The 18897-nt window shown below is 47.6% G+C and overlaps 1 protein-coding gene across 3 annotated transcripts in view; it reads right to left on the bottom strand.

Moving 5' to 3' along the window:
- The window catches only part of APOB (apolipoprotein B), a 113322-nt gene that overhangs the window by 30176 nt on the left and 64249 nt on the right, over nt 1-18897 (bottom strand). For all 3 annotated transcript variants that reach the window (XM_079941279.1, XM_079941278.1, XM_079941277.1), the window contains exons 4-19: nt 15556-15816; nt 15206-15244; nt 14075-14190; nt 12877-13022; nt 10451-10604; nt 9438-9593; nt 8865-8989; nt 7789-7874; nt 6074-6293; nt 5090-5317; nt 4751-4868; nt 4513-4659; nt 3599-3810; nt 3106-3343; nt 2363-2539; nt 732-923 (exon numbers count right to left, since the gene is read on the bottom strand). In XM_079941279.1, coding sequence (XP_079797405.1) covers nt 732-923; nt 2363-2539; nt 3106-3343; nt 3599-3810; nt 4513-4659; nt 4751-4868; nt 5090-5317; nt 6074-6293; nt 7789-7874; nt 8865-8989; nt 9438-9593; nt 10451-10604; nt 12877-13022; nt 14075-14190; nt 15206-15244; nt 15556-15628 — 2427 coding nt within the window. In that variant the 5' untranslated portion in view covers nt 15629-15816. The remainder of the gene's footprint in view (nt 1-731; nt 924-2362; nt 2540-3105; nt 3344-3598; nt 3811-4512; nt 4660-4750; nt 4869-5089; nt 5318-6073; nt 6294-7788; nt 7875-8864; nt 8990-9437; nt 9594-10450; nt 10605-12876; nt 13023-14074; nt 14191-15205; nt 15245-15555; nt 15817-18897) is intronic.

Genomic DNA, 18897 nt, shown 5'->3' with positions numbered 1-18897 from the left:
TGGTGGTCCAGTGGTAGAGAATCTACCTTACAATGCAGGGGATGTGGGTTCAATCCCTGGTCAGGGAACTAAGATCCCATATGCTGCGGGGCAACTAAACCCACGCACCACAACTACTGAGCTCGCGCACCACAACTACTGAGCTCACGCACCTCAACTAGAGAGCCTGCGTGCCGCAAACTACAGAGCCCATGCGCTCTGGGACCCACACGCCACAACTACAGAGCCCACGTGCTCTGGAGCCTACACGCCACAACTAGAGAGAAGCCCATGTGCCACAATGAAGAGAGAAGCCCGCACAGCAACGAAGAGCCCGCGTGCCACAACTAAGACCTGACGTAGCCAAAAAAAAAAAAAAACCTTAAAAAAAAACAAAAACCTATAGTTCATATTTAGATAGTGGATTACAGTTTTCCACATATGTTGTTTCATAATCACTGCATCATTTCAATATTAAAAGGAACCTGTAGCATAGGTAGAGGGAGACACACTTAACATTGTTTTCCAGATGAACAAATGAACGCTGTTGAAAGATACATCTAACATGATGAATAGCTTAATTTCTAAATGTTATCAATTCCTTAGGATCCAAGAATCTTCTTCACTGAAATTCAAGACAAACCTGCCTCTCTGAAGGAAGTACAAGCACTTTCTCTGGTTTGTGTGGCTGGGGTCTTAAGGGAGCCTGGGAGACCTAAAAGGAGCCCAGGCTAATCCCATCACCCACTTACCATCTGAGGGACCCCCTGCAGGGTACGGGCACCGCTCAGCAGCAGCCTTCCCAGGAGCTGGAGGTCCTGGAGCTTGACAAAGCCAAGCTCTTCGCCCAAGATGTGGAGGTAGGCTCTGGCTTCTGGGAAGTCTTTGGATTTCAAATCTTTGATCAGCTTCTCAGCGTTGAGCATAATTCCGTTGACCATGTCCTGGGATTTTAACAACAAAACGTCTAGTGAGGTGTGAGTGTTGTCAAACAAACACCCGTAGATTTAGATGTGGGACCTACCTGCTGCAGCCGGGATGGGCCTAAACACAAATGCTCAAGGCGGGGGCACAGGGCAGACACTGAAATCAGGCTCCCACCTTTTATCAGAAGGTAGATACTAGCTCCTCCAGACTGAGACGAAGACGCTCAGGGACAACGGTGCTTCCACTCTGTTCTTAACTTGAATGATGTAGCCATGGTAAGGGATGCTTTCCAGGATGCCAGGATCCCAACGGCTCCCCAAGATTAGAAGGCCCTCTGTCTGCCAACCCCTCCCCTGCTTACTCCCTCTCTCCTTTGACGAGGCAAAAACACTAGGGGTTTCTTGGGAAAGCATAGCTGCTACATACATTGGCCAAAAGCTTGAAAAACACCTGGTCTAGGTAAGTTCTTATCTAGGTAAGTTCTTAGAGATAAGGATTCCATAGACTGATGCTTGGGCATTGAGGAAGAAAAGAGTGATTGACTGAAAGGCTCCAAACAGATCAAAGACCCTCAGCCTCAAGCGGAGGTAAGTAAATTAGAAGACAGAGGTGGGACCATTTGCGAGCATGGAGGAGTAACTTATGGCCCTGCTTCTCAAACTGAAATGTGCACACCAGTTCCTTGGGGGTCTCGTTAGAGTGCAGGTTCCGATTCAGCAGAGCCCAGTAGGGCCTGAGAACCTGCATTTCTAACAAGCTCTGATGTGATGCCAAGGATGACCACACTTCGGGTAGCAAAAAGCTAAAGCATGAGAAGCTCCAGATCATACAATCTATTTTCTACTCCTTAAGTGGAGGCTCATGCTACCTTCAAAGAGGATCGTGCTCCCATAAGCTAGTGCACTGGTGTGGGTGAGAGCCAAAGAAAGTAGTTAGTAATAATGAAAATATGAAAGTAACGAGTATGATACTGTCTGCTTCTTGAGTAACCTAGTTAAGAGTCAGGCACTTGGCTTCGCTTTTTACATACTTCAGTTCATTTAGTCTTTAAATATCCTCATGAAGGGTACGGATTATTATTAGCAATCTGGGGATGTGGAAACAGACATAACATCAAGCAACTTGTCCAGGTATGCAGAGCTTGAAGAGAGTGAGGTTAGATTTCAAAGCCATGCCCCAGAGTTCATACTATTATGAACTCTATGTTAGAGAGCCTCTAATGTTAGAGAGCCTCTAATTATGTTAGGCCTCTAATGAGTCTGGATGTGGGTAGACTGAATCTCCAGGAGGCCACACCTACAGAGGATACTGGCTCTTATCCTCACTTGACTGGTTAATAATAGCCATAGTTGTCACTTCAGTTAGATAGTACCTTGGTGACTTCCAGGCTTAGACAAGAATGTTTTCGCATTGAAACCCAAAGCTTTCATTGAGAGGATACTTAACAGAAACATACCTGCTCACGTTTATCCTCTTTGTTGTAGCCAAAGTGATCCACCAAGACCTTGGAGACATGATCAGGAACTTGACCATCAACCCAGTACAAAGCCTTGTTGACACTGTCTGGGAAAAATCCTTGCTTCCCAAAAAGAGCTTCCAGTGTTGGCTCAAAGCCTTTTCCTTGCAGACCAATCTGAGAAAGAAAATCAGGCAAGAAAATGCCATCATGTTTCTCTGTTGTCTGTCAGCCTTCCATTCCCCTCTTTATGCCCAATTCATTAAACAAGTATTCGGTGACAACTACAGGGCAGGAGCTGAGCTTAGCACTCCACGTGAGTTGTCTTATTTAAATCTCAGCAGAATCTTGACAGGCAGAACTTATCACTTGCCTGTTTTCTGGAAGAGGCAGCTAAGGTTCAGAGAGCATAAATAGTTAAACCAAAGATTCAGAGTTGGGAGTGGACTTGGGGTTTGAACCAGAGCCGTCTGACTGTGCAGCCCATGCACTTCCTTGGATTTGGGGTCTAAGGGCTTCTCTGAGACATCTGCATTTCCATTCATATAAGGAGTCATGCTTCACATGGCCCCTAGTGGGGAGGCAGGAAGGCAAGGGAGGAGGGAAAGAAGTGATGGTACCACTGCCTGATGATTCCTGTTCCTCTGTAGCTGGCTCACGGCTCCCTTGATTTGACTTTATGTTTATTATGTAGAACAGAATGGCCTAGAAAACATAAGACTCTGCTTCAATCTCACACATACCTCAAAGAGGTCAGCTGGAGCAAATCCAAAGACTGAGAGGGTCATTTTCAGCATGCTTTCTTTAGGAAGGTAATTACTTGGATCAAATATAAGATTCCCTTCGATTCTGCCTGAGACTGGGTCAAGTGATGGAAGAGAAATCGATTTGGAAAGGTGATAGTTCCGGGAAAACTTTTTGAAGTCCATGACAGTCGGAAGTTGAGATGTTTTCAGAGCTTCTTCCACTAACTTTTTCAACCTAGATGAAGAGGAGGATATTGTGAGGCGACACACATCACGTTACTCTTCCACCCCCAAGTAAATATGGATTTCCAATCGCTACCAAGCTATTTGGGTTTCATTTGCCCCAAGAGCTTGGCTCAGATCTGCCACCCTTTCACCCAGATGTTTGTTCCAGAAGAAAGAACAATGTATGAAGGGCGGGCAGCGGCTAAATCAGAATTGAGGTTTGGAACTTCAGGCCCCTGTGGCAGATGGGGACAACTTCACTCACTCCTGGACATACAGCTCTTCTGAGTTTAAGATGTTGGCGATGTGGGAAGCCACAAAGTTCTTCACTTGCTCATTCTTTTCCCGTGTGAGGAGTTGGGTGATTTTGTTAATATCTGACTGGGAAGGGCCGCCCATCAGCATGAGATAGGCAGCCAGTCGCTTATCCCCCGGAGAGGTGTCATCGAGGAAAGTCTGAAGTAGGACTTCCCGGACCTGTAGCCAAAAGAGGAGACTGTTATCACTGTCAGAACACAGAACATGCCTGGCAGACGTGCCTGGTCTTATTATGCGCAAGTTGAATTTCTCTCTAAGAATCCTTCAAACGCTGGTACTGAACCTTCTTGCCTGTGTTCCCCCCAGAGCAACCAGCTGAAGGAAGTGTTCTCAGAAGACACCTATCAGATGCATGTTGAATTCAACGGCATTAAAATACACAAGTTATGGCCAAGTTACAACTTGTTGGAGATCTGCCACTAACTGAAGATAAAGTTGTTTTAACATAAATTAATATGAGGATAAAGGCGGGAAGGGACAGTGAGAATTTGGTACTAATAAGTCAGTCAGGTTGTCTGCAAAGCTCTGGAGCCACTGCCACTTTCTGGGGCCAGTTTGACTATCCTAGTCTAGGGAAACTGGGGAAAAATCAGACATGTTTTCCCAAGATGGGAACGATGGTCAATCTGGTGGGAGGACAGCATATAGTGAATAGCTCACACTCCGCCTGCTGGAGTAGCAACAAGCTCAAACATTTCTCTCACGTCCACCTTACTGCTAGGCAGTCACCAGGTGTGTTGAAAGTTGCAATTAAAAAGCAGTAGAATAAAGTCACTAGAATGATGAGATTTAGAATCTCATTCCAAATCCTTGTCAGTCTGAATAAACTTTTCACTTTCAGTCCTCTTCTGTGGACTTTACCTCGTCTCTAAGCTCCATTTTCCGCAGGGCCTGGATGGCAGCCTTCTGAATCAGCAGTGATGGCTGTCTACTTTTGATGCATTTCAGGACTGAAGATTGGAGTTTTGGGGTTAGTTGCTCCATGGTTCTACCAATATTTCCAATGACCTGCATTGAAAAGAAACAAGAGGGAATCAGGGCACAGAAGAAGTGAGGGGTGTACAGGAAAACTGCATTTCATACAAAAAACTGAAAATACCCTCAGAATCAAGTAGATGTGATCTTCGTTCCCAGTGCAGTCATTGCGAATCTGTTCCGACAGGTAATCAGCAATTTCCAGCAGGTCCTGTGTCCCCGTAGGGTTTGTCTTATGATAGCTACAGAATAAGAGGTAGGATTCAGCGAGCACAGCCAGATTTATCTTAAAATATACACTTATATTTGCTGATTTCTTATTTCAAATCATTACTCTCAAAATGAGCAGTAGAAAAACAAAAGAGTAAGCAGCATAATTTGAAAGTGGAGGGAGGGTACAAACTTAATACAGAGAAGCAGGGTCTTCCTTAGCTCCTACGAGGAGAACCAGTGTAGAACTCACTTGTTGATCACGTGACTCAGAGCATAAAATGTGGCCCGGCTCTGCTGCTCCTTTGCCATGTTAAAGATTGTTTGCAGCCTCTCGGCAGAGGGCTTTGGGATCAAGGCCACCAGGTAGGTCACAACATCTATCAGAAGGGGGTTGGCTTTCTCACTTTTCAGCCACTGGAGGATGTGAGTGTAACACTGGGGCTGTCCGCATTGAATCAAGGCTTGTAAAGTGATGGGGCTGAGAAGAAAAGGGCAGAGAGAGTTATAAACATCACCTTCTAGGCAGCTAAAATATCCTTGGCCCGTGGTGTTCCCTCTGTCAGGAATGCCCTTATTCCCCTTATTCACAATCCAAATCCAACCATCTTCCAAAATCTAACTCAGATCCCTAGAACCAGAAAGGCTTCCCTATAAGCATTATCCACCGGAGAAGCACCACGGAGCAAAGCCTGAAGAAGGACCCCCTGGATTCAACATCCAGAAAGGTCTGTCATCCTTTGGTCAGAACACAGAACATGCCAGGCAAACACTCATCCAGCCTTCAGTCCCTTCTCTGGTCTTCATGGCACTAACAGTGAGTGCATTGGAGTAAAGAGAAGGCACGGTATTATTTTGTTTGCCTGAGTTCCCTCTCCTCTAGCCTATAGGCTTCCAGAGAGCACAGACTTCTTTTTCTCTCAAACACTCCAGGGTACCCATTATAGAACTAGGAATTAGAAGATACACATCAAAATGTGGGAAATATTTTCCTCCTGTCTTAATACACAAATATGTATCTACCTTGGATGCAATGTGTGTATGTGTGTTTTGCCCATGGAACTCTAGACACCTTAGCCGATACTTCTCTATCCAGTAAACGTTAACTGACTGACTAATTGATTAACTGGGTTGAAATTTCAGTGGTCCCTGAGATTCTCTGTTTGGCCGAGGTCTCAGCCAGCTACCACAGGTGTATAATCTATGAAAGATTGAGCTGCGACCATTCAAGAAATACCTGGACACCTCGATCAGCTTTGGCAAGAGGGATGTGACTGCCTCGTTGCTGAGGGCTCGCAGCTCAGTCACCAGTTTATGGAAGAGGTTAGCTCTCTGGGCGTTCTGCTCGGAGACATCCAGTTTCTGCAGCTCCTGGAGGGTCTTCACGATGGCCTCGGCCTGCTTTGGAGGTGATGTGGACTTGGTGCTCTCAAAGGCAAGACCCACCGCCTCGGCACCTGGAAGGAGGAATGTGTCAGAGGAATTCTTGCGTACCTCTGCTTCTCACCCTCATCTTTGTACTGGAAACTGGAGATCAAGGAGGGGTCAGCAGAGGGGAAAAGAAAAGAAAACTATCCAGTACTGTACTTGATGCCCATTACGTATCTATCTGGCTCTGTGCTAGGGGTCTGACTTCAGTGTTTTCATTGACTCATCACACTCTCCCTGAGGGTATTAGTATTCCTCAATTTAAAGGTAAGGGGGGACTTCCCTGGTGGCGCAGTGGTTAAGAATCCACCCGCCAGTGCAGGGGGCAGGGGTTCGAGCCCTGGTCCGGGAAGATCCCACGTGCCGCAGAGCAACTAAGCCCGTGCGCCACAACTACTGAAGCCCGCGCACCTAGAGCCCGCGAGCCACAACTACTGAGCCTGCGTGCTGCAACCACTGAAGCCCGTGCGCCTACAGCCCGAGCTCCACAACAAGAGAAGCAGCCACCTCGGTGAGAAGCCCGTGCACCGCAACGAAGACCCAATGCATCCAAAAATAAATAAATAGAATAAATAAACTTATAAAAAATAAAAAAAATAAAGATAAGGGAACTAAGACCCAGAAGCGAGCCACTCACCTTGCCCAAGACCTTTCTGGGTGTGAGAGGCAGAGCTGGAACTGAATCCAGGCTTTTGTGACTCTGGTATTGGATAACCCTTCTGCCTAAAAGACCTGGTGAGGAGGCGCTGCTGCTGATGTGGCAACAGCTGAAGCTGACTCACTGCTGCTCGCCCACCCTTTCTTCCAGGGGGATCTAATGGCAGTTTGTGGGGGAGGGGAAGACGCTTTTGTGTCCCCTCCATCACCCTGCTCTCACCTGTGCCAGGGAGGCACGGTAAATCAGCACGGTGCAGTGGAAGGAGTCCACTTAGGTTAGAGTAGACCTGGAGGCCTATTTTTCACCACCTCTAATAGTCTGTGACTGTGAACACATCACTAAGCCTCTCTCTGGGTCCCTCTCCCCTCTGATGGGTATAAAAGCACACGTTGCTACCACCTGACATCACAGGTTGCTGAGAACAACGAGGTAAGACATACGACAGCTTCACGTACAAGACATGCAGGGCTGGGGTTGGACTACAGGTCTCTATAGTTCCTGTCAGCTCTAAAGACTGATCCCTGACCCTGAGGGTCTCTCTCACTTGCCCCACCCTGTCCAGGCCCCAGGCCTTATCATGGGGTGTATGAGGTTGTCAGATCTACCAAAGGTTGACTTAGGAAACCAGTTTCCTACTTACAAAAACCCAGGTAGCTTTGGGGAACTCCCTTTCCTTTATCCCATTGCCACCTGACATTCTGAGGCGAATATGCTTTCTCAGCAGAACGGCCCACAGCCAGAACACTGGAGCCCATGACCTCATCACCAGCAGACATTTCATTGGGCCCAGCAAGGAACTAAGCCATGGCTGGTACATCGTGGGCAGATTTCCCAGCCCTGGCAATCAGGTGCACATAAAGTCTTACCTTCATCAAAGAAGCGGCTGTTGATCTTAGGTGTGTCTTCAAGCTTCAAAGTCTGTGTAACCTGTGCCGTCATCCCATATTTATTCCTGGTAACAAAGGAGGCACGTCATGTCGTCAATGGCCGGCTCCCCAGACCATTCTGTTCTTTTCACGTTGAATGTTTCCCCCACCTCTGCTTCTACCCAAATTCTGCTCACCTTTCAACCCATAGTTATAGCCAACTGTCCTTCACAGGTGTAGAGAACAAACAGCTAGATACCAAGGGGGGAGGGGGGGTGGGATGAACTGGGGCATTGGGATTGACATATATACACTACTATGTATAAAATAGATAACTAATGAGAACCTACTGTATAGCACAGGGAACTCTACTCAGTGCCCTGTGGTGACCTAAATGGAAAGGCAATCCAAAAAAGAGGGGATATATGTATATGCATAGCTGATTCACTTTGCTGTACGGCAGAAACTAACACAACATTGTAAAGCAACTATACTCCAGTTAAAAAAAAAAAAGCCAACTGTCCTTGATCCCCCTGGTGAACAGTACCACCTCCTTCTGGTCATGTTGGCTGTCCTTCCACCAGAAGGACATATGTACCTTACACCCTCCACCATTCTGGAGCGCCCAGAGGGAATGGACTAACATTGTGCTTTGAAATTCCTTTGCACCTCCCACAGCACAGTGCCAAGACTATAGCAGTTACTCAATATACATTAGTTGACTGATCAGTTTTCAGAATGGATTTGGATACACAAGTCTCTATGCCAATTACCAAATCTTCTGCAAAGCCTTTATAACCAGGGCAGGCTGTAATGATCCCCAGTTTTTCCTGACCTATAGCCCTTAAAGTCTGGGTCTCAGCTATCTTTTGTTGGTTCCAAATTATTCTGCATGCCTAAGACTTTCCTACCAAATTGCCTGTTAGCTTGAGACAGGAGGACAGGGATGGGCTCTGCTTTGTACCTCTTCACAACCCCCTCCCAGGCACAGCCTAGCTTGCAAGAGGGCACCTGAGAAGCATTCAGCTCCTACTGGCTCCGTAAGTAATGAATCAAGGCTGCAGAGGGTGACCTACTTATAGGAGAAAGGCAGGAACAGGTGTTGCTCCTTGCAGATGGCTTCTGACACGTGCTTCCTCTTAGGGTCCAGGGTGTAGTGGCAGGACTGGCTGCTGCCAATCAGCGTTGACAAGGGGCGGGTCTGTGAATGAGATCAGGGGAGAAGCATCTTCATCAGTCCCTGGGGCTTGAACCTGAGTCTCCTGCCATAGGTATTTACCTTCAGGGAAGAAAGTGGGGGAATGGGGGTTCTGTACCACTAGATAAATTCAGTTAGAGAAGAGAGCTTGGTACTTGACATTTTGACAAGGGGATGCAACAACTTGGCAGATCCAAGGCTGAGTCGAGCTACAGACTCTTCTTATTCTACCCCAGTGGACCTATGATCCTGCACGAAGTACATATGACCTGGTATCCTACACACGCCTGTCCATCCCACCAAACACAAACACTTCACAGCTGCTACTGCTCCTTATGTTTTCTTTGCCTAGAAGTTTTTCTTTGAGATCCCTTATAGCACTAACATTCCATCACTTTAATAATAAAGAGGCTGCTGCCAGTGTGAATAGCAATGCTGGTGTGAAACTCACCAAGCCTTTGATCAAAGCAAGGGGGCTAACTGCCGTGCTAATGGGCTGGAAGTGATCACAATTCTCCAGGTTCCTTTCAATGGATATTTCTGTTGCCACATTTCCCTTCCTTGTTTTAACAGTAACGTCACTGGAGCAGTTTCCATACACGGTGTCCTATGGGAGCAAAAGATACAATTGGTGTATTCAACACGGGGAAACATCTTTAGGTTCTTGGGGTGGTGCTGGGAAAGGAGCCAGGGAGAAAAGGCGGATGCAACGTGGCTTTGGGAGAAAGCTTCATCCTCTTTGACAGAGCGTGGGCATTGCTGGTTCCAAGGGCGGCCAGAGCTGGAGTGAGAAAACCACTTACAGGTGATCCTGGTTCTGAGGCATACCTGCCTGCCCTCCTAGGACCTAGCCAGTGCTGGTTTTATATTCTGTGCTCGCAGAGCATTTTCTCTGCTGTTCATTTATGGCTCGTATTCCAATCTGCCTTGTGTTATATGTGTCTTGGTTCTCATCCCAGGTCCTGAGAACTCCCTGAGGAGAGGCCTCTGCAGGATGCAGCAGTGAGTTCTCTGCGAGTAGCACAGGATGGAACTCAGAACATAGTAAGGGCTCAAAAGTGTTAGTGGGACTGAAGTAAATTGAATTCTCTCTCCGATCAAAACATGAAATTCTTAAAAGAGGCTGGCAAGTAGATTCAATTATTTTCTCTGTGTGTTTAAAACACACAGAGGCTATACCTTGTGGAAACAGAACAAAATCAAACAAAGGAGTAGGGTGGTTGGGACTCCCCAGAAACTGCTATAAAATTAGACCCAACCTGCTCAGGCTGCGTGGGCTGAGCCCTCAGTGAGCCCAGAGGCTGGGGCAAGCCCTGGGCACTGTGCTTCACACCAATATCGGGCCTCCCATGTAACTAGCCATGCAGCTGAGTCAATGATCCACCTGATGTATAAGCGGGACCCGGCTCCAATATGTGAAGATGCGTTCAAAGGACCACTGTTATCAGCTTTCTAAATTCTCACCAGAAACAACACTTGTTTAGCCTCTTCTGTATCCGGGGGAAGCAGGAGGGCAGAGATGATGCCCCTCTTGATGTTCAGGATGTGTTTAGGCTCTTCTTTCTCTGGGTAAAGTAAAACTTGCTTCCCTTCAGGAACAGCCAGCCTGAGATCGTACCTGTCCCAGAGAGAGTGTGGTCACTCAGTGTCCTTTCTCCATCATGAACCTGATGGGCATAAGCTGGGTGGCTTTGTAGCCTCCTTTTTACTTATTTTCTTTTTACATTTTTTCTTCATACATATCAACACATATATTTTTTTTCAAGAGCATACAAATATGTGTATGCTTTTGGTATTCTTTCATTTCTTTTCCTTCTTTGATTGGCTCACTCATCCTCTCTCTCTTTTCTACCCACATCGGGTCTCTGTGGTCACACTCCCCCACAGAACAACCTACTGGGCATCCCCCATTTGTATCTCCACACTCAGACAATCCCGTATAGAAGCGTGGGAGTGAAAACACCTGCATAGAAAGAGTTTGTCGTTCCTTGTTTTATCCAAATGGGATGGTATTATGCATGCTTGTCTTTATCTTGCTTTTCTCATTTAATTATACTCCATGAAAAGCCTTCTGAGTCATTTGGTAGCGCTCTAACAGATTCTTTTTAAAAAGCTGTATAACATTCCATTCTGTGGTTATATATACTTTATTCACAGTCCCCTGTTTGAGGGCATTCACTTTCTCTTCCTAGATTTTTTAGTTTTTTCCCACATGAACGACACTGAAATAAACATTTTTATGCATCTATTGTCACACATTACTACTTTTCTTTTCATGGGCTAGAGTCCCAGCATTTGAAATTGCTGTGTCAAATGCTACAAGTATTTTTAATTATAGTAGATATTGACTAATGGCACTCATTCTCACCATCAGTGCACGAGGGTACACTTTTCCTCATAGGCTTGTTAGCAACAAGTGCTATAGCTGTTTTCAATTTCTGTAGTCTTAATGGGTATAAGGTGATAAATATCTCATTGTTACATTAATTGCATTTCCCGACCACTGGGCAACTGGAGCTTCTTTCCATACATTTGTTGGACATTCATTCACTCTTTTATATGATCTCAGGCTATGTCTAAAGCCTGGGTCAACTCTGATCTAAGGGACCTTTCTTTGGGGACTTCCTTAGGGGGTTTCACATGGCCTGGCAGCACCTGCTCTAGTTAAGTCAGAGTAAAGAAAAGAAGACCAGGCATGTTTCCCACAGCTGTCCATCCTCTCAGAAAATTGCAGACACTGATGCAGGCTCACAGGAAAGCCCTGAGGTGGCCAAAAGCAGGAGTCCTTTTTTGCAGGAGGGTAAGGACCAAAAAGGAACTGTGACTCCCTTCTGTCACTGCACCCCACTCCCTCAGATACATCTTAGTTTTGGATAAAATAAGATGTATTGGTAAGAGACAGAAGTATCAAGGCCCACTCTGGCTTCCGAGTGTGATGTTTAACAAACTGAAAGAAGGGCACGGAGCGCGGGGGGGGGGCGGGGGGGGAGTTTCCGATGTTACCAAATCAACAAATCCATGACTGTCTGTATTTGCACACACTCAGGACACTACAAACTGTGATCTGGAGATGCGGCAGGGATGATCAAAAAATCTAACAGGGCTTCCCCGGTGGCGCAGTGGTTGAGAGTCCGCCTGCCGATGCAGGGGACACGGGTTCGTGCCCTGGTCCGGGAAGATCCCACATGCCGCGGAGCGGCTGGGCCCGAGAGCCATGGCTGCTGAGCCTGCGCGTCTGGAGCCTGTGCTCCGCAACGGGAGAGGCTACAACAGTGAGAGGCCCGCGTACCACACACACAAAAAAAAATCTAACAACCAGTACAACGTGAACACGGATCAGTCAGAAGTGATGCCAGTCATAAACAAGAGGAACGGCCTGCTCAGTGTGCACTGGCAAAATGCCAGCTCTGGAGGGCGATCAGCTCAGGCCTCAGCTCTCCCTGGACCCCTTGAAGCTGGTGTCCTCTGCTGAGCAGGCCCTGCACTGCCATGTTTGGCCACAGCAAGTCCTGCCGGGACCCTGTCTGAAGACTACGAGGCGTAGTCTTGTTTCATTCTTTAACCGTGAGTTCACTTGTTTAAACAAACCATCTCAGCTTTACTGTCTCAAGGAGTTTTAAAACGTGAGATCTTTTAGAACCACATTTAAATGATAATTAGGGGAACTTCAGTAGGGGAGGGTAAATACTGCTTCCCTCTTTTGAATTGTTGTGAAAGCTCAGCAATTCCCTGATCCATGGTGAACAGAGAATACCAATACTTACACTCACATACGTGCCCAACATAAGCACACACATTCATGCCTCAGTGGACACACACCCACACGCTCATGTGCGACACGCGCAGCGGCACTCAGCTCAGAAGTATAAATGCACAGGCCCACGTCTTACTTGGACATGGCGGCAGTAAACTCCTCAGAGTTCTTGGCCTTCTTCAGCAAGGCCTTGCCCTCAGGGTTGAAGCCATACACCTCTTTCAGGGTGCAGAGGCTCGTCTTCAGGATGAAGTTGCAGAGTTGGGGGACCTCCAGCTCAACCTGACAACAGAGGGGAATAGCACATTAAGACTCTCCACCAAGAACACCAGATCCCCCCTCAGCCCAGGGCTTTCTGGCCTTTTCCATGTCCTAGGGTACCATGCTTCTGAAGTTTTCCCCTATGCATGCAAAGGATGATATCTTTTTATTGGTTCTAAATGTACGCCCTTTAAAGATGTACAACTGGCTAGAAGAAAGGCAGCCTAGGAGTGAGGGTTTGGAAGAAAACCAGGAGGCAGGAGGAGGGCTATCATTGCTTTCAACAGCAAATGTTTCCTTAACATAAATAGAAAAACCAAAAATCCAAGACCACTGTACCTATCAGGGCCTATTCAGAGCTTTGCATGCAGCTGTAGTTTAAACAGATCCCTAGTTGTTATCCAGCACTGTTTAAAGAACTTTCTGCAGTGCTGGAAATGTTCTATATTCTCACTATCCAACATGGGGGCTGCTAGGTATAGGTGCCTATTGGGTATTTGAAATGTGGCTAGTGTGACTAAGAATCTGAATTTTTACTTTCATTCAATTTAAATAGCCACACGTGGCTAATGGCTACCTTATCTAACAGCACAGACGCTGGGACCCTAGAAAGAAGAGGGTGGCCCAGCCTGACTTCTCTTTCCCACACGAACCCCAATAGTGGCCCTTAGATCTGTTCCACAGGAACATGGATAGGAGTACAGTCATTCTCAACAATAAGTAGTAGCAGATACTATTTGATTTAGATGATAAAAACCGCTCTCCAGAATGCCTTCCTGGGATGCTCACCTCCCTTGGCTCACCCGCTGGACATCTCTCAACATATTAAATCTTCTGGTCTGCAATCCTGATATTCTAGATCACATATTCTAATTACATCTTGGAAGCTAATGGGAAAATAAACCTGGTGGGTAAAATTATTTTTTCTGTGGCAGACAACTTCTCAGCAAAGTGGCTGACTTTCAAACTGAGGGCCAGTGCAGCACTTGGAGATTACGACAGTCCTGGCACAAGCTGGTTTGCTCAGCCCCGGGCTCCAGGGCCCTCCAGTGGCCCTGCATCTCCCCTCATACCTTGCAGTTGATCTTGGTGGAACTCCTTGAATCAGCAGTCCCGGGGACTCCACTGGAACTCTCAGCCTCATAGTTGTACACATATTTCCTGAGGTGCTTGAATCGCGTTGCATCTTCTGCAATGAGGAGAAGTCAGTCAGCTACATAGCAGAAATAACTCGCCCGAGGACAGTCAATCCTGGGCAAAGAGGAATAGTGGCAAAGATAATAAAAAATGGTAACTAAACTCAAATTATTTTTTATTAATTTTCCTTTATAGATTTAGCTTCTGCATTATGATTTTGCTGAGGCTAATATTTAAATTAGCGGGTAATCCTTGAATATATAATCTGAGACACAAGGCAGGGAGTGTCAAGTAATGAGGCTCAGAAAGTCCATAGGAAAGACTCCCTGGAAAATTAAGAGTTGATAGCATAAAAGCAAATCTCTCTCATTGCCTTTTCAGCTTGAAAATACCGTAATTCTGTGGCTCTTTTTTGATTCTACCAAACATCTGAGGCTAAGTTCACTAAGCGTTAAGGGTATCCGGCTGATTTAAGAAACCCCGAAGAAGGAATTTCCGGAGGTTTCCACAGGGCGTGAGAGGCATTTTCTGAACAATTTGAGAAAAAGAACATTTGGGTTCTGAGCCCAGATGCAGTGATGCCAGACGTCCACGAGATGGCAGTGCTGCTCCATCAGAGGGCAGCCTCCGGCTCTTGGGAGAACACAGGTTACCACTGCAAGGCCAGCTCCTTTGACCCCTAGGGGTCAGGTAAATACAAAGGGGTGGGCATCTGGATTTCTGCACAAAGGTTAAAGTCAGCACTTCCTCACCTTCCTGCGCTTCAAATTAATGATTAGCCCCTGACAAACAGGACAGATGTCTCTTTAAATTGTCTATGGACCAACAGTTGGCGGTCCCTTCCCCACCCTACTCCCAGGCTGAACTTTTAGGACCGATGGGGAGGGTGGGTAGAAGAGCGCGGAGACCCCTTGGAGGGGGCCAGAGGCTCAAGGAACTGGCTTCTTGGGCTCAGAGCAGGGTACGCCAATCACAGCATCACAGCACTTGAGTGGCCTGAGGTGCAGGGGGATGGGTGGGGGAGGGGTGGGGGGGGCCCTTCCTTGCCCCTGCGGGAAATGCCTTACTTGGGCAGCTCGGGCTGACATTTTCCAGCACGGTGTCTCCTGTAAGAAAGGGAGAACGACAACTGTGGGTGTTCCCGTCCTTCCAGATGGGTCCTAGCGTCTGACGGGGACGACAACTGCAGAGGACTTTCAGTGTCTTGGAGGGAAGCAGGTTTTGAGGAACCCAGTCCCCAGCCCCACCCATTACCTGAGTCTGGAGGAGCCATCCAGATGGTCCTGTGCCCCTGCCCCCCGACCTGTGGCCGTCCTCCCTCTGACCCAGGCCCAAGCTGCCCCAGCCCCCGCCCGTGCCCTGGCTTCCGCCCCCCACCCCCGGCCTGGCGCCCCAGCGGCCGGGGGGCCTCACTCACGGGCCGGGGCGCTGGCGGCAAGCAGCAGCAGCAGCAGCAGCAGCGGCAGCAGCGCAGGCCTCGGGGGGCCCATGGCCGACCTGACCGGCGGCTCCCTCCCGTCCGCTGGCTGGGCCTGGCCTCCGCGCTGCTCGCTGGCTCCTTAGGGACCGGCGCCCACAGGCAGCAGCTCCGCACCCGCACCCGCCTTGGGAATGCGGGGCCGACGCCCGGGCCCGATTTATACGAGGCCGCCCGCGCAGGGCTGCAGCTGAAAGAGCGCTGGGCAAATTGCAAAAGGTCCAAAGGTCAGCGTCCCGGGCCTGTTTGCTTTTCCGCCCCAGGCCCTGCTCTGAGACCCGAGGAGGGGGCTCAGTCTGGACTCAGCCAGGGCCACTGGGGCCTTGCCTCTCGCCTCTCCTGTCCCCGGGGTCTCAGGGCCCCGGGCCAGTGGGCTCAGCACCCGAAGCGCCTGCCCTGAGCTAGGGGTGCCTCCGGGAGATGCAAGCACAGGAGCCAATCTCGCCCCTGCTCCCTGAGCTTTGTAACCACTGGGGAGCCAGTCCTTCACAGCGTCTTGGTGGAGACATTTTCCTACCCCTTCCTCCCCCTTTAGTGGACTCTGAGTTTGCATGGGGGCCTGTAACCCAGGTCAGTACCCGTGGCTCTGGGTCACATGCCCTGGATTCAGCCCATCTGGAGGGAGCAAACAGCAAGGGGAAGGAGGGAGGTCTGGTGAGGGACTGACCCCCACTCGACCTGAGGGACCACGTCTCAGTCAAAGCAGAAATCCAGCAGCCTAAATCTTCTAGAAACCCCAGTAAGGTGGGGCCTTTGGAAAAGACCAGCCTCCCCCGTCTTCCCCCCAGCAGCCCAATTTCTTCTTCAGAAATTGAGGAGAGGAGGCTTTTCCCTACATGAACTGCTTCTGGGTTTCCTCACAGATGGGGGAGGCCAGCGAGGAGAAGTAGAGTAGCGGGTGGATGCATAATGTTCCTCCTAAACATCCCGGAAACGTCTCCATGAATCCTTCCCTCCTTTTCTAGGTACTGTCCATTTCCCACAGGAAACTTGTGCCAAGGCACAGTATAGATATTTCAGCAACACTGACTTACTGACCCAGAAGCGATGATAAAGGGTGAATGATGGGATGGTGCTGTGATGGGATGGACAAATGTCTGGGACTGGCCATGTCCACAAGGCACCTCCAATCCGGTTGGGGAGACAAAGTGTGTAGACGGGAAACTGCTGGTGAGCAGTGAAGGCAGGCTGAAAGCAATGCTGAACTGTGTGGGGTATAACTGCTGGAGGAGAGCAAAGGGAGGCGTGGGAGACGGGGGTCCTGGAGCAATGAAGAGGGGCTGTGGACTGACGGGGACATGAAGCACCGGAGGCAGAAGTCAGTATTTGTTGTTACGATTTGTTATTTATGAGATGTATCCAGATGTAACAAACTAACTGTGAAGTCATTTAAATCTTCTGGTGCCAAACATGATGGTCAGAAGGGTCAGTTCTGAGATAGTAACAGTGTATAAACCCCCCATTACCTTAGCCGAGACTTGCAGGAGGATGTTTGTCTTGTTACTGGCACTTGGGTTGCCACAATTCTCCTCAATTCATGTATTTTCCTTAGCCAGGAGCTCCCTGTGGGCAGCTAAACTCCCTTCAGTGATGAGCTGCTTTGCATCCAGGGTATATTAATATTGTTAAAAGTGGATATTACAGAGGTTTCAACCCAAGGCTGCTCACACCCACACCACTGAATTCAGAAAGTTCTGGAAGAAGTAACTGCCCCCGAACCCCATTTCTCTGAACACTTTATTTGAACTATTTTCCGTGGATTGTCTTTCCACAGGAGGAGCTGCTGTTAGTAGATCAGGAAACGGTCATGCTCCCATGCACGTGGGTAAAAATATTTAGGTATAAAGAAACTGAAATGAGATGGTTAACTTCAATTTATAAGCACAAGGCCAGGATTTCTCTGTTGGATGACAAATGAAGCCACTGTCCTATAGTCTGTCAGCAGAGAACATTACATAAGACTTGGGGATGTAATGTACAGCATGATGAACATAGTTCATAGCACTATTTTGTGTATTTGCAAGTTGCTAAGAGAGTAGATCGTAGAAGTCTTTATCACAAGAAAAGAAAAAATTGTGCGGGGGCATGTATAGTGTCAGATGTTGGCATTGTGATCATTTCACAACATACACAAATACTGAATTATGATGATGTAAAAAAGTAGAGGACATCATTTTTATGATTTGGGAATCAGAAGATGAATCTGCTAACTTGGATGCAGGGAAAACTTGTGGGTTGCTTAGATGCCCCTGAGGTGACTGTCACCATCTCTAAATGGAGACGTGGAAGCATTGGGCTCAGCTTCTCTTTCTTCCCCTGATTTCCTCTGAAAGGTCACCCTAGTGCTGGGTAGCAGCCAGCAGCACTCATCCTCTGACAAGGTCAGGTACAGAAGCACCACAGAGGAAGTGTTGGATCGTTGAGTTGACTTGGGTACACTTACAGAAATACTGTAAGGATTAGTGCGTAGACTATTCTTACATAACTAAATCCACTTAGATCTTTGGTCAAAAGCTATTTTAAAATATAGCATTATTTGTGAACACAGATATCACCCTTCATCTCTTTGCCTTTAAGAAGAACATTTCTCAGTTCCCTCTACTAAACACATTCAAAGTTTCAAAGGACAGTGACCTGTCTTCACAGAGACATCAAATGGTGTCAGGAGTCAGGAAATCTACTAGTATAAGGTATTCATTGAACAGAGAAAACCCAGGTCGAGCGAGGTCAGCTGATGTAAAGGAAAGCAGTATGAGTGTTAGACTCAAGAAGACCTGGGATTGTGTCCTAGCTGGGTTTCTTGTGTGGCTTGTAACCTTGGGTGACTTCACTTTCCTAAACCTCTGTTTAGCCATCCCTAAAACCGGATTAAAAATAGCAACCTTCCTCATAGGAATTTTTGTGAGAATTAAGTGAAACAATTATGTAAATAATTGCATTGAGAGCACGATGCCTGGCAAAAAAGACAATGAATGATAAATTATCATTTATTATGTGTGTGTGTTGGCGTGGAAGTATATTTAGAGGGTAGCTATTGAGCTAGCTAACCACAATGGATATAGAGACAGAGATTGACAGAACAAAAACAGGAAATCGCATTAGGGAAAGAGAGCAGAAACAAGACAGGGCATCCTTGAGGGCTGCGCGTAGGGGAGACAGAACATCCATTCGTCTCTGATGATTCCTAACTTTTCTGGGGATGTGAAATCACTGTCCTTTCTGGGGGTGAATGGAGGCCTTCCTACAGCAAGCAGACTAGTGACTCTAGCAGAGACACGTTCT

This window comes from Stenella coeruleoalba (genome assembly GCF_951394435.1).
Source record: "Stenella coeruleoalba genome assembly, chromosome: 13".
Lineage (NCBI taxonomy): Eukaryota > Metazoa > Chordata > Mammalia > Artiodactyla > Delphinidae > Stenella > Stenella coeruleoalba.
Note: the sequence above shows the minus strand (reverse complement) of the source record. Positions and strands in the feature narration are given on the sequence as shown.